The sequence below is a fragment of the Jaculus jaculus genome, chromosome 1 (genome assembly GCF_020740685.1).
Source record: "Jaculus jaculus isolate mJacJac1 chromosome 1, mJacJac1.mat.Y.cur, whole genome shotgun sequence".
Taxonomy (NCBI): Eukaryota; Metazoa; Chordata; class Mammalia; order Rodentia; family Dipodidae; genus Jaculus; species Jaculus jaculus.
Window position 1 is genome coordinate 161,655,383 of NC_059102.1, and position 12,797 is coordinate 161,668,179.

The 12,797-nt window shown below is 51.8% G+C and overlaps 2 protein-coding genes and 1 non-coding gene across 5 annotated transcripts; 2 read left to right on the forward strand and 1 right to left on the reverse strand.

Annotated features, from left to right (window-relative positions):
• Positions 1 to 2,344: 2,344 nt before the first annotated feature.
• On the reverse strand, positions 2,345 to 2,426 carry Trnas-gcu. Its single transcript has one exon. It is a non-coding gene; the product is annotated as a tRNA-Ser (tRNA).
• A 497-nt stretch (positions 2,427 to 2,923) lies between these two features.
• Positions 2,924 to 5,140, forward strand: B4gat1 (beta-1,4-glucuronyltransferase 1). The gene is made up of 2 exons (XM_004656713.3): positions 2,924 to 4,096; positions 4,320 to 5,140. The coding sequence occupies exons 1-2, from the start codon at positions 3,041 to 3,043 to the stop codon at positions 4,509 to 4,511; spliced, it is 1,248 nt and encodes a 415-aa protein (XP_004656770.1). The 5' UTR covers positions 2,924 to 3,040; the 3' UTR covers positions 4,512 to 5,140.
• Positions 5,141 to 5,413: 273 nt separating this feature from the next.
• Positions 5,414 to 12,759, forward strand: Brms1 (BRMS1 transcriptional repressor and anoikis regulator). Of its 3 annotated transcripts, none has more exons than XM_045157065.1 (10): positions 5,414 to 5,551; positions 8,621 to 8,766; positions 8,839 to 8,929; positions 9,073 to 9,200; positions 9,293 to 9,372; positions 9,453 to 9,549; positions 10,365 to 10,457; positions 11,383 to 11,447; positions 11,826 to 11,865; positions 12,236 to 12,759. In XM_045157065.1, the coding sequence occupies exons 2-10, from the start codon at positions 8,628 to 8,630 to the stop codon at positions 12,241 to 12,243; spliced, it is 741 nt and encodes a 246-aa protein (XP_045013000.1). In that variant the 5' UTR covers positions 5,414 to 5,551; positions 8,621 to 8,627; the 3' UTR covers positions 12,244 to 12,759. The 3 variants fall into 3 exon arrangements, with proteins under 3 accessions (XP_045013000.1, XP_045012993.1, XP_045013002.1); XM_045157058.1 differs by having other exon boundaries at positions 5,496 to 5,646; XM_045157067.1 differs by lacking the exon at positions 5,414 to 5,551 and adding an exon at positions 5,967 to 6,064.
• The last annotated feature ends 38 nt before the right edge of the window (positions 12,760 to 12,797 follow it).

Consider the following 12,797-nt stretch of genomic DNA (forward strand, 5'->3'; position numbering starts at 1 on the left):
CCTACTTTCTTTGACAACTCAGGAGCCATAGATTGTTACTAGAAAATTTTCAGTGCCAAGGATGGGATACATTCCAGTGAGTTGTTGGCCAGGGAGGTCACTGATGTCCCCAAAACATTGCAGGCCATTGCCAAGACCCTTGGTTTCCCACCAGGAATAGATGGTAAAACCATATTTCTGAAGATTCCACATACTTGGGCTGCAAGTCCACTGAGAAATCCTACTGGAACTGAGCTGATAACCTCCTCCATGTAGACCAGCTGACAGCTGGAAGAAGCCATGCTGCATGCAGTTCAATGGTAGAAAAAGAAATCACCAGTGAAGATACTCAACAGTGGACACTACAAGCCTTATATTTGGCCATCTAGGCCAAATGAGCCAGTGGGTGCAATAGCAGCATGCCTGTCATGATAGAAATCATCTGCCCTTTAATTGGACTGGAGGCCCACTCCATGGGAGGGAATACATTTCTGATACTGAAAACCTACAACGGGGGTAGTCATGAGCCCTAGGGGTGTAACATCTGCTACTGTCTAGTTAAACGTTTATACTGTGCTCATCAAACTGCCCAGTAAGCCCTTCTCTTAATGTTCATATCCATATATTAGTGCTACTCTCACTTTTGGTTAGAGAAGCTTCTCTTTTCAGATGACAGTGACCTTGGGATGACTCAGAAGGCATCACAGTGCTGGGAAGAAGTGACAGGAGTGCTCAGCACTGCAACATCTCTATCACACCTTCCTAGGCTCAGGGTCCATTACAGAAGAGGTGGCGGAAAGAATGTAAGAGCCAAAGGAAGGGTAGGACTCCTTACAATGTGCTTCTCCAGACACAAAATGGCCTGGATATCCCTGACCTCACAGTGCCTGACACTACCTACACAAGACCATCATAATAAGAGGAAAAGATCATGACATCAAAACGAAAGCGAGACCAATTGAGAGGGGAGGGTATAGGATGGAGAATGGAGTTTCAAATGGGAAATTCAGGGAGGGAAGGCATTAACATGGGATATTGTTTACAATCATGGAAATTGCTAATAAAAAAATAACCGGGCTGGAGAGATGGCTTAGCAGTTAAGCGCTTGCCTGTGAAGCCTAAGGACCCCGGTTCGAGGCTAGATTCCCCAGAACCCACGTTAGCCAGATGCACAAGGGGGCGCACACGTCTGGAGTTCGTTTGCAGTGACTGGAAGCCCTGGCGCGCCCATTCTTTCTCTCTCTATCTGCCTCTTTCTCTCTTTTTCACTTTCAAATAAATAAATAAATAAAAATAAACCAAAATTTTTTTTAAAAAACATGATGCTTTTAAAAAATAAAAAATGTTTATTTTTTATAAATAATTTTTAAAAGTCTATTATTTCCTGCCACTAATGAAAAAAATTGTTATTTTTAAACCTTGACCAAGTCAAAGAAAAGTACTGGGGAATTGAACCCAGGTCCATTAGGCTTTGGAGGCAAGTACCTTAACCACTGAGCCATCTCTACAACTCTCAAACTGTTGTTTTTAAACCTTGAGTAGGTCAAAGAAAATCACATGGCACCAAATATGGCTTCTGAGCCTTGGGTTTACACTGTGCTGAAAGGACAGGCACTTAACCATTCCCCTCTCTCCAGGAATCTGTCCTCAGAGAAAAGGAGAGCACCTGTGTCTACAAGTCCCACTGCACCAATGCCTAACACAGTCCCTAACGCAGAGGTAGTGCCCCCAATGTAACTTCACTGAGCAGCAAAACCTAAGTCTCCTGGATGCTTGGCATCCTACAACCTGTGAAATACAGGATCCTGGCATTCAACTTCCTCTAGTCTGTTCCAATGCCCCCTTAACCAAGATGCACAATGTTCTGCTCTATGTGTGCCCCATGATTTGGCTAAAATTGCGGGGTATTGAGTACAATTGATTAAGTAGTAGAGGCGTCTGCCCCCTCAGCGCACTGGCCAGCATCCGAATGCCATTCTTTTTTAATTTTTTATTTGTTTTTCAAGGTAGAGTCTCACTCTAGTCCAGGCTGACCTGGAATTCACTATGAAGTCTCAGGGTGGTCTCGAACTCACAGTGATCCTCCTACCTGTGCCTCCTGAGTGCTGGGATTAAAGGCGTGCGACACCATGCCCGGCCTGAACGCCACTCTTAAACGCTACCAACCTGTGCGCTGTCACTTCTCTTCTAGGGAGAAAGAAAAGTACACATCTTGGCCTCTGCCGTAACGTTCTGATAACGAATAAGAACACGTATGTTGGGCAAACAGGATACAATTCCACCCGAGTTTCCATTTTCTTCACTTTGATGCTCTGTACTGGTGGGATGTGGAAAATTAATAAATCTTACGCCTGTAAAACGCGGCCGACGAGGATGGGATTCGAACCCACGCGTGCAAAGCACAATGGATTAGCAGTCCATCGCCTTAACCACTCGGCCACCTCGTCCCCTGTGCGACACTTGCTTCTCCATTCCCATATCTCTCATCTTCTCCGAACCTCCTGGCTTCCATTATTCATTCTCACAACGACCTGGAAAGATTCCGGAGGTGGAAGAAACCGTGGCCAGCAAGGAGGTTTTGTAATAAATAAATATATATATATAATTTTTTTTTCCACCCGCTTCTGTCGGGAGCCGCGCCATCCTTCACTAAGGTGCCATCGAACTCTGCACCGTTTCCCCTCCCGGAGTGGAGGTGAGAGCACCCAAGTTTCAGGATGCGCCGATCCAGGGGGGCTGCCGGGCCAGACCTGGAGGGAGAGATACGAGTCCAGGTCGGGGCGTGGGGAGGGGGGGGTCCCCACGGCGTTAGCTCGCAGAGCGCCAGGCGGCGGCGGGCGCAGTAGCTCCTCCTCCCTCGCAGAGGGCGGGCTGGCACGCGCCTAGAGCGGCGTGGACGCGCCGAGGGCGGGGCGGGGCGGGGCGGGGCCGCGCTGGGCTCGGCTCGGCTCGGCTCGCCTCGAGTGCGCTCGGCAGGCTGCGGTAAATCCGGGCTTGGCCACGGCTGGCGGAGACTACGGCCCTGGTGGTCCCTGCTGCACGCCCCGGAGCCCCGAGAGCCATGCAGATGGCCTACGCCATCCGGTGCGCCTTTTACCAGCTGCTGCTCGCCGCGCTCATGCTGGTGGCGATGTTGCAGCTGCTCTACCTGTCGCTACTGTCCGGACTACACGGGCAGGAGGAGCAGGAACAATATTTCGAGTTCTTCCCGCCATCCCCGCGATCCGTGGACCAGGTCAAGTCTCAGCTCCGCACCGCACTGGCCTCCGGAGGAGTCCTCGATGCCAGCGGAGATTATCGTGTCTACCGGGGCCTACTGAAGACCACCATGGACCCCAACGATGTGATCTTGGCCACACACGCCAGCGTAGACAACCTGCTGCATCTATCCGGCCTGCTGGAGCGCTGGGAGGGCCCGTTGTCCGTGTCAGTGTTCGCGGCCACCAAGGAGGAGGCGCAGCTGGCCACGGTGCTGGCCTACGCGCTGAGCAGCCACTGCCCCGACATGCGCGCCAGGGTCGCCATGCACCTCGTGTGCCCCTCGCGTTATGAAGCGTCTGTGCCCGATCCCCGGGAGCCCGGGGAGTTTGCCCTGCTGCGGTCCTGCCAGGAGGTCTTTGACAAGCTAGCCAGGGTGGCCCAGCCCGGTATCAATTATGCACTGGGCACCAACGTCTCCTACCCCAATAACCTGCTGAGGAATCTGGCCCGTGAGGGAGCCAACTATGCCCTGGTGATTGATGTGGACATGGTGCCCAGCGAGGGGCTGTGGAGAGGCCTGAGGGAAATGTTGGATCAGAGCAACCAGTGGGGGGGCACGGCGCTGGTGGTGCCTGCTTTCGAAATCCGCCGAGCCCGACGCATGCCTATGAGCAAGACTGAACTGTTGCAGCTCTATCAGGTGGGCGAGGTCCGGCCCTTCTATTATGGGCTGTGCACACCTTGCCAAGCGCCCACCAACTACTCCCGCTGGGTCAACCTGCCAGAAGAGAGCTTGCTGAGGCCTGCCTACGTGGTGCCCTGGCAGGACCCCTGGGAACCATTCTATGTGGCTGGAGGCAAGGTGCCCTCCTTCGACGAGCGCTTTCGGCAGTATGGCTTCAATCGAATCAGCCAGGTGCCTGAAAGGGAGTGGGCGGGTGGGAATGGGGGAGGAGGGAGGTAAGGGATGGAGTGGCCCTGGGTGGAAAGAAGGCAACGAAGTGGGAGATCATAGTTTGGGAAGTAGGTGGATGGTGGGCGGTTTCAAGAAGAAGCTGGAAGTGTGGATTTAGGGAATGGTTACCCTTCTGGGCCCTGGGGATGTCATTAACCTTTGTTGTCTTTCTATCCCTCTACAGGCCTGTGAACTGCATGTCGCAGGGTTTGATTTTGAGGTGCTGAATGAAGGTTTCCTGGTTCATAAGGGCTTCAAGGAAGCTCTGAAATTCCATCCCCAAAAGGAGGCTGAAAATCAACACAATAAGATCCTTTACCGCCAGTTCAAACAGGAGTTGAAGGCCAAGTACCCTAACTCACCCCGTCGCTGCTGAGGCCTTTCCTCCCCTAGTCTGAGAAGTCTCAGGCTCCTCAGGCCTGACTTGGGTAAGATATGTCACTCGCTTTACAAGGGTAGCTGTGGTTTTGGAACACTGGACTTAAATATGGGGTGCTGGGATCAAGTCCTAGCTTTACCACTAACTAGCTGTGTGGCCTTGAGTAAATCCCGTTGCCTCTCTGAGCCTTGGTTACCCTGTCTGTAAAAAGGAAGGTGAGACTACCTACCTCACAGAACTGTTGGGAGGCTCAGATGAGAAGCTGTCTGTGAAAACATTCTGTAAGCTTCGTATAAATGTGAAGTATTATTAATATTACAGTGTTATTATTATTGTTGTTGTTATTATTAACAATCTTGGGTAGGAGGTAGGAGAGCAAAAAGTATGAATGGGACAGAGCTGAGAAATCTGAGGGCCTTTTGGAAGCATAGAATTTAGTTCTCAACTCTGGGGCAAAGCCTAAGCTTCCTGGTTCTTCCAGGTCTTCGCATTTTGCGAGTTCCTTGGAGTATAGCTGCAGGAATTGGGGGAGGGGGAGAAAAGTCTGCTTTCTGCACCCTCTAATAGGCTGGGCTGCTCATTTGCCTTCGAATGACAGTGTGTAAATAAACAAGTGTTCACACCCACAGCTGGCTCCGTTACTCTCCTGGGGTTGGGGGGTGGAGGGCAGGAACGTCGGGGTCTCCGCCTGTACCCCCAAGGGTGTTGTTCAAGGGTGGTGGCTGTGCAGACCAAGGAACCAGGACCACAAAGCAAAGGGCAGGCTGAATCAGGCCTAAGAGGAGTGTCGTCCAGTTGCTATGGAGACCGGCCCGCGGTATCCCAGCATGCCTCGACCCTAGCTGTCCAATTGTAAGCTCTGCAGCAGGCGCCTCCTGATGACGCACACGGAAGCGCCGGCAAGCTCCGCCCCTCGGGGGGCTGAAGAGGGACCTGCGCAGCACTTCCGGGAGCGCAGCGGCTACGCCGGTTACCTGGGGGGCTCCCACACTTCTCCCGGAGTCTCCGACGTGAGGCGGGAGGCGTCCGTCCCCGCGGTGCGTATCGCCATGCCCGGCGGGCACGGTCTCCTCCTGGGAAGCTGAAGCGGAGACTTAACCGGCCGGCGCGCGCGGGGGGATCGGGGCGCGAGGTAGAAGCTAGCTCGGAAGAGCCCTGGCATTCCCTAGCGCTCGCGGGGGGCTTCCTTCTGAAGGTGGAGCTGGGCGGGAGGCTCCCGGAACGCCGCCGAGAAGCTGAGTTGGTGTCTGCGGTTGTGGAGAAGGGTGTGCTTTCCCTGGGGTCTTGCTCGCAAGGAGCTTAGTCTTAAGACAAATTGCATGTACACAGCGTTTTAACCGTGTGCCTTTCCATCCCTAACCCGTGTGGTCCTTACAGCCCTCAGCCATGGTGGCCCCCTCTTCGGTGGGTTAAAGAAGGGAGGTTGTGGTTTAATCTAACGCAATCAGAATTAGAGTGAGAAGCATCTGGAGAAGAGAGCGCTTAACCCTGCGTCTTAACAGTGAAAAGGAATTGTCTGTGCAGGAAACTGAGGCTTGAAAATGGGAAAGGTGAGGCTGGTTTGCGGGAGGAGGTTCAGATCGTTGAGGAATGTGACTAAAAACTTCTGTAAGCCAGGCACTATAACTACTTGAATATGTGACAAGGAACGCTGGCTGTCACCAGTTAGGCTAGACTGGTTAACTACCAAGCCTCAGGGATCCCCCTATCTCCTTGGATTACAGGTTTACACCAGCACACCCAGTATTTTTATGTAGGTACTGGGGATCAATTCAGTTCTTCATGCCTGCAAGGCAGGCACTTTTCTGACTGGACAATTTGTAGGCCTACTCTGTGTGTGTTTTCCAAAAAACATACTTTTATTTACTTGAGAGAGAGAATGGGCACACTGGGGCCTCCAGCCCTGCAAACAAACTCCAGACACATGTGCCATCTTGTGCATCTGGCTTACATGGGTCCTGGGGAATCGAACCTGGGTCCTAGTTTTGTTTTGTTTGGGTTTTTTTTTTTTTTTTTTTTTTTTTGAGGTATGGTTTTGCTCTAGTCTAGGCTGACCTGAAATCCACTACATAGTCTCAGGCTGACGTCGAACGTCAAACTCACAGCAGTCCTCCTACCTCAACCTCCAGAATGCTAGGATTAAAGACATGCGCTAGGCCAGCTTTCTCTTAATGGCAGGGAAACTTGAGCACATCTCAACTTTCATAGGAAGGGTTCTTCTTAGTCCATCTTGTGCTGCCCTAACAGTATCTGAGGGCTCAGGATGTTGTTCAGTGGCAGAGTTAGGTTAAGAAAAGAAAATGAACAGTAACAGAAACTGGGTTATATTTATAAAGAACAGATTTTAGCTGAGTGTGATGGTTTAATCCTAGCTACTCCGGAAGCTGAGGATGGAAGGTTACAAATTAGAAGCCAACCTGGGATACTTAAAGAGACCTCATTTCAAAGTAAAAAAGGCCAGGCTTATATCTAATGGTAGAAGTTTCTTGCCATAGCATACTTGAGGATCTGGGTTCAATCCCTAGTACCAGAAATAAAAACAAATACATTATTTCTCAGAGTTCTGAGGACTAGGGAGTTTAAAGGTTGAAGGGGCTACATCTACCAAGGACCTTCTTGCTGGACCATCTAATGGCAGAAGGTAGAGGGTGATAGAATGAATGGAAGGAACTCAAGCTCATCTTTTTTAAAAAAAATTTTTAGTTGGCATACAGAGACTTAGGTATCTTTCATTCTAGCCATTTTCAAATACAATTTGTAAGCCAGGCATGGTGGCACATGCCTTTAATCACAGCACTCGGGAGGCAGAGGTAGGAGGATTGTCATGAGTTCAAGTCCACCCTGAGACTACATAGTGAATTCCAGGTCAGCCTGAGCTAGAGTGAGACCCTACCTCAAAAAAACAGGGCTGGAGAGATGGCTTAACGGTTAAGCACTTGCCTGTGAAGCCTAAGGACCTGTGTTCGAGGTTTGATTCCCTAGGACCCATGTAAGCCAGATACACAAGGGGACGCATGCATCTGGAGTTTGTGGCTGGAGGCCCTGGTGTGCCTATTCTCTATCTATCTGCCTCTTTCTCTCTCTGTCACTCTCAAGTAAATAAATAAAAATAAACAAATAAAAGTCAAATACAATTTGTTTCAGCTGACCTCCTCCCTTTTTTCCCCAGCTTCCCTAAATTCCCCCCCCCATGTCCTTCCTCCTTTCTATTTACATATCACCTGTCTTTTCACCCTTCCCTCATCCCATTCATCTCTACACTGAGCTCTTTATCAGGAGACCTCACTGCTGTATAGTGGTTTTAGTATACTTTTTTTTTTTTTTCGTTCTTTCAAGGTAGGGTCTCAGTCTAGCCCAGGCTGACCAGGACTTCACTATGTAGTCTCAGGCTGGCCTCAAACTCATCTTCTTCCTCTACGTGATCCTCCTGCCTCTGCTTCCCAAGTGTTGGGATTAAAGGTATGCACCATCACACCTGGCAACTTTAGTGCACTCTTGAGGACAGACCTAATCACCTTTCAGAGTCCCATCTCCAAACACAGTTTCATTACAGCTTAAGTTTCCAATTCATGAACTTGGGTGAGGGGGTCATATTCAAACCATAGTCCCTGCCAGAAGGGAGAAGCTGAGGTCATATAGGGAGAAAGGGAACACTAAGGTCCCAGAGAGACAGAAGACCAGATTTGACCTAAAACTTGGCAAAATAAGAGGATTGTGAAATGTTACTGGGAAAAGAAGCTGAGGGCATTGTAGGTAGAACAACAGTGTGGACAAAGGGAGTGCAAGAGTGAGAACTGCCATTAGATGAAGGAGTTAGACCTGTAGTTCAAGCCCAGTCTGTGAAGGTCCAATTAGACGTTTTGGGTCCAGTCCCATTGGTAATGGAGAGCCCGGCCTTGGGTCATACCTTTGGCCAGTAGTCTCAGAATTGGGATGGCTAGCAACATCTGAGAACGTGAGCATTTCCATGGCTCGGGATTCCATCAGGGGCAGATGTCAGTCACACACACACCCCAATCCCCATCAGGGGTCATGTTAGGTCAGCTCTCAGCTGTCTGGCCCCGAGTGTGGGCAGTAGTGAGTGATGGCTGCACTCCTTCTCCCAGAGTCCAGATGCCCATCCAGCCTACAGGCAAAGAAACAGAGGAGATGGAGGCTGAGGGCGATTCAGCAGCCGAGATGAATGGAGAGGAGGATGAGAGTGAGGAAGAACGGAGTGGCAGTCAGACTGAATCGGAAGAGGAGAGCTCAGGTGAGCCCCTGCACACGCAGCATGTGCGCACACAGGAGCCGTGCTGTACTTGACTGGCCTCTTTTGTCTCAGAGATGGACGACGAGGACTATGAACGGCGCCGCAGTGAGTGTGTCAGTGAGATGCTGGACCTGGAGAAGCAGTTCTCAGAACTGAAGGAGAAGTGAGCACAGGGGCACGAGGGCTGGCCCACCTCGGGTGCAAATGCTCACTTTGATCAGTGCCTAGTGGGACCTGTGGGGAGCAGGCACTTGCCCAAGAGGATGGGTGAGCACTAGAGGAGCCAGTGGCCTTTTTACCTCCCAGGTTGTTCAGGGAGCGGCTGAGCCAGCTGCGCTTGCGGCTGGAGGAAGTGGGGGCTGAGAGAGCCCCAGAATACACAGAACCTCTTGGAGGGCTGCAGCGGAGCCTCAAGATCCGCATTCAGGTGGCAGGTCTGTGGCTGCCCTGTTTCCCCCAAAGAGCCCACAGCTCTCTGTCCCCCGCCTCACCCTTTTCTTGTGGCCCTCCTTTTTGGGCACTGCAGGGATCTACAAGGGCTTCTGTCTGGATGTAATCAGGAATAAGTATGAGTGTGAGCTTCAGGGAGCCAAACAGCACCTGGAGGTGAGTGAAGAGACAGGTGTGAAGGTGGGCCAGGCAGAGGGTCCAGTGGCCCTCTGGCTGAGTGGCTATGCCTTGCCCAGAGCGAGAAGCTACTGCTGTATGACACACTGCTTGGGGAGCTGCAGGAGCGGATCCAGAGGCTGGAGGAGGACCGCCAGAGCCTGGACATCAGTTCTGGTGAGGCAAGGGCCCAGTTCTACAGTGCCCCACCCTGCTCTGAACTTTAGCTTCCAGGCCACACAGGGGGAGTCAGCCAGCCTGCTTCTTGGGGTTCCTGTGAGGACTGAAAGACATCAGAGAAAGGCCTAGCCCAGCACTCTACATTCATGAGGGCTGGAGTAGAACTAGGAATGCTCCTCTGACATGTGGACACATACAAAAACCAAAGCCTTGGGCTGAGAAAGTGTTTGCAACACAAGCATGAGGACCTGAGTTGGGATCCGCAGCACCCACATAAAGTGCAGGATACAGTGATGTGTAGCTGTAATCCCAGTGTTGGAGAGGCAGACTGGAGGATCCCCAGGGCCTGCTTGCTAGCTAGTCTCACATAATTGGTGAGCTCCAGGTTCAGTGAGACACTGTTTTCAAAATAAGGTAAAGAGCAGTTGAAGGCCACTGACATTGGCCTTTGCCCCCCCCCCCATGTGCACGTGCGCGCACACACACACACACAACTCACAGAAACAATTCCCTCCATAGCCACAGCATCTGTATGCGTGGGGGGGGGGGGTCTTGTGGAGGTAGGAATTGTCTTCATTCACTGTCTGCTAAGCAACTGAAGAAATGGGGGCTCAGTGAAGAAGGGCAGTAGCCTCTTCCCTGGCTTTCACCAGTATGCTATCAGTGTGCTAGTTACTCCCAAGTCCATTACCCTGAGTGGTGGTGAGGAACGGAGGGGAGGTCAGTATGGCTTACGTTGGGGCAGAGGCTATAGGGGTGAAAATGGCCTGTGGGTCAGTGTACTGATCCTGACAATGCGTTTCTGGCCACAGAGTGGTGGGATGACAAGCTGCACACCAGAGGCAACTCAAAAGCCTGGGACTCTTTGCCACCCAGCAAGAGGAAGAAGGCACCTCTTGTTTCTGGTATCCTTCCATTCAAGGTGGCCTAAACTGGGCAGGGTGGAGGGGCAAGCTCCAGACTCCCAAGAGATTGGAGGGGTTGTAAGGGACAAAGTTAGACTAGACACAGTCATTTAGTGTCATGTGGACATAGCCAGCTGTCAGGAGTTTCTTACCAAGTGCTAGGTCTCCCCTGGATTATGTGGACCCCCAAAGAAACAGCTTGGCTCACTGAACACTTGTTAAGTGAGAATCAGCCTTGGAGACTCATCTGGTTTTCCAGTGTCCCAGTGGGCCCCACAGAGCCCTGGGCTTTCCCACCCTGTCCTTGCTCATCCCCCTCTGACACTCCTACCTGTCCCTGCCTGCTTAGTGCCAAGTGAGACATGAGCATGTCTGTGCAGTCTGTAATCCCCATGCATGTGGCACTCTGTACTTCTGCATACCAGAGGGAATTCACTGTCCTTGACCTTCCTGAGCTGAGTTCTTTGGCAGCCATGGTGTCAGCCATAGGGCCAGCTCTGGATGGAGACAGGAGGGAGGGACCTCAAACTTCTTGAGCCATGGAGGGTCAGGGGATTCTATCATGGGGGGGGGGGTAGAATCCAATGATGAGCCAGTTAGTGGCATAGAACCAGACAACAAGAGAAGTAGGATCCCACAAGATGGGCTGGGCCTTGGTCAACTATTCTGGAGAAAGGGTGAATGAGGAAGATGGGGAAGGCTTGATGCCCCAACATAGACTCTGAAAGTGAGCCTCCCAGGATCTTCAACACAGGAGGTAGAACCTGTGCTTGAATCCTGGCACCCTGGCTCTCAACACCCCTCCATACTGTCCACGTACCAGTTCTGGGCATTGGGTGGGTGGTACTGCCACCTGTGGTCTCCCAGGCCGAGCCCCATCACCTTCCCCTCCAGTGGCCACCTTGCTTCCTTGACCCCGCGACAGGCCCCTACATTGTATACATGCTGCAGGAGATAGACATCCTGGAGGACTGGACCGCCATCAAAAAGGTGGGTCCACTGCATCACCATCTTTGGGGAGCAGTGCAGGCCTCCCTCTGGGTGCCAGCTCTGGTATCTGAGAGTACCTGTAGTTTTCTGCCTGCCCCTTGACACCTCTACCTCAGTCCAGGAATGCTGACATTGTGGTAACTCTTGGCCCTCTTGCTAGAGTCACCCTGGAACAGGGAGCATGTTTATGACCTGTTACTCCAGGACAGGTTTGGAGGGGAGGGATTGCCACTGGGCTGAACAGGCCTGTGACAAGGGACACCTCACAGCTTGGCTTAGGGTCTTACAACTTGACTGCAGCCCCTGTACTTCAGAGGCAGGGAGGAGGAATTGAAGCTAGAGGTGGACTCTGAGGGGCCTTTTCTTCTCACCACCCAGGCCAGAGCAGCAGTGTCCCCTCAGAAGAGAAAAGCAGATGGTAAGAACCACAGAGACGACCCTATCAGGATCAGTGGCCTGATCTGGGTTGGAGGATTTTGTGGAAGTTTGGAGAGTAGGAGCTGGATTAAGGAATCTCTGGGTTGGTGGAGAGGTCATATATAGGTGGGGTGGAAAGCCACTGATGTAGCTCAGTGGTGGAGCATATGAGCAAGATCCTGGGTGTCTAGTACTACCACAAAACAAATAATAAATTTAAAATAAAGGTGAATTCCCCAGCTGGGGTAGGGCCCAGAGGCAGAATGAGCCTTGTGGGTAAAGGCCACTAGCTTGTAGCACTTCACTTAGGAGTGGCCACCTCCCTGTTGGCTCAGTTCTTTCACTGATTTTCCTCTTCCATATATCTCCAGGACCATGACCTTGCCAGTCACAGCCAGGGGATCATGGAGCAACTGGCACCACACCTGGGATTCACATTTTTCTGCAAAGGCAAGAGCTGCCCAGCAACTCTCCAGTATTTACTGCTGCCTCCTCTCCCCAGCCATCACTGGCCTTGGACCCCTTTGCCCTCCTTGGGGCCTGCACAGCTGTGGCCCTGGAGCTGACCTGTGTAAACAAGACTGTGGTCTCCATTCTTAGCCAGCTCACCACCAGCCCCTTCGTGAAGCGTAGCCTCCTCAGTGTCCCCTGGACAAAGAATACAGGCCTTATTTGAAGCCAAAGCAACAGCCCTTCTGACCTCAGACCCTGGCCCCTCAGCCATTGAACTGGGGAGCTGAGCCTCACTGCAGGAGGAACTCTTGCTCTAGAAGCAATATGTTGGGGTCCCGCCCATCCCAGCGGAGGTGGCAGCCAGGCTCTGCAGGGTTTCTCAGGTCATTCCTGGTGTCTGCCTCTTAGATTTTAAGGACTGAAATTAAAATCATTCCTAGGACCCTGTTGTGACTCGTGTGTGTCTGACTTAACCTTGCA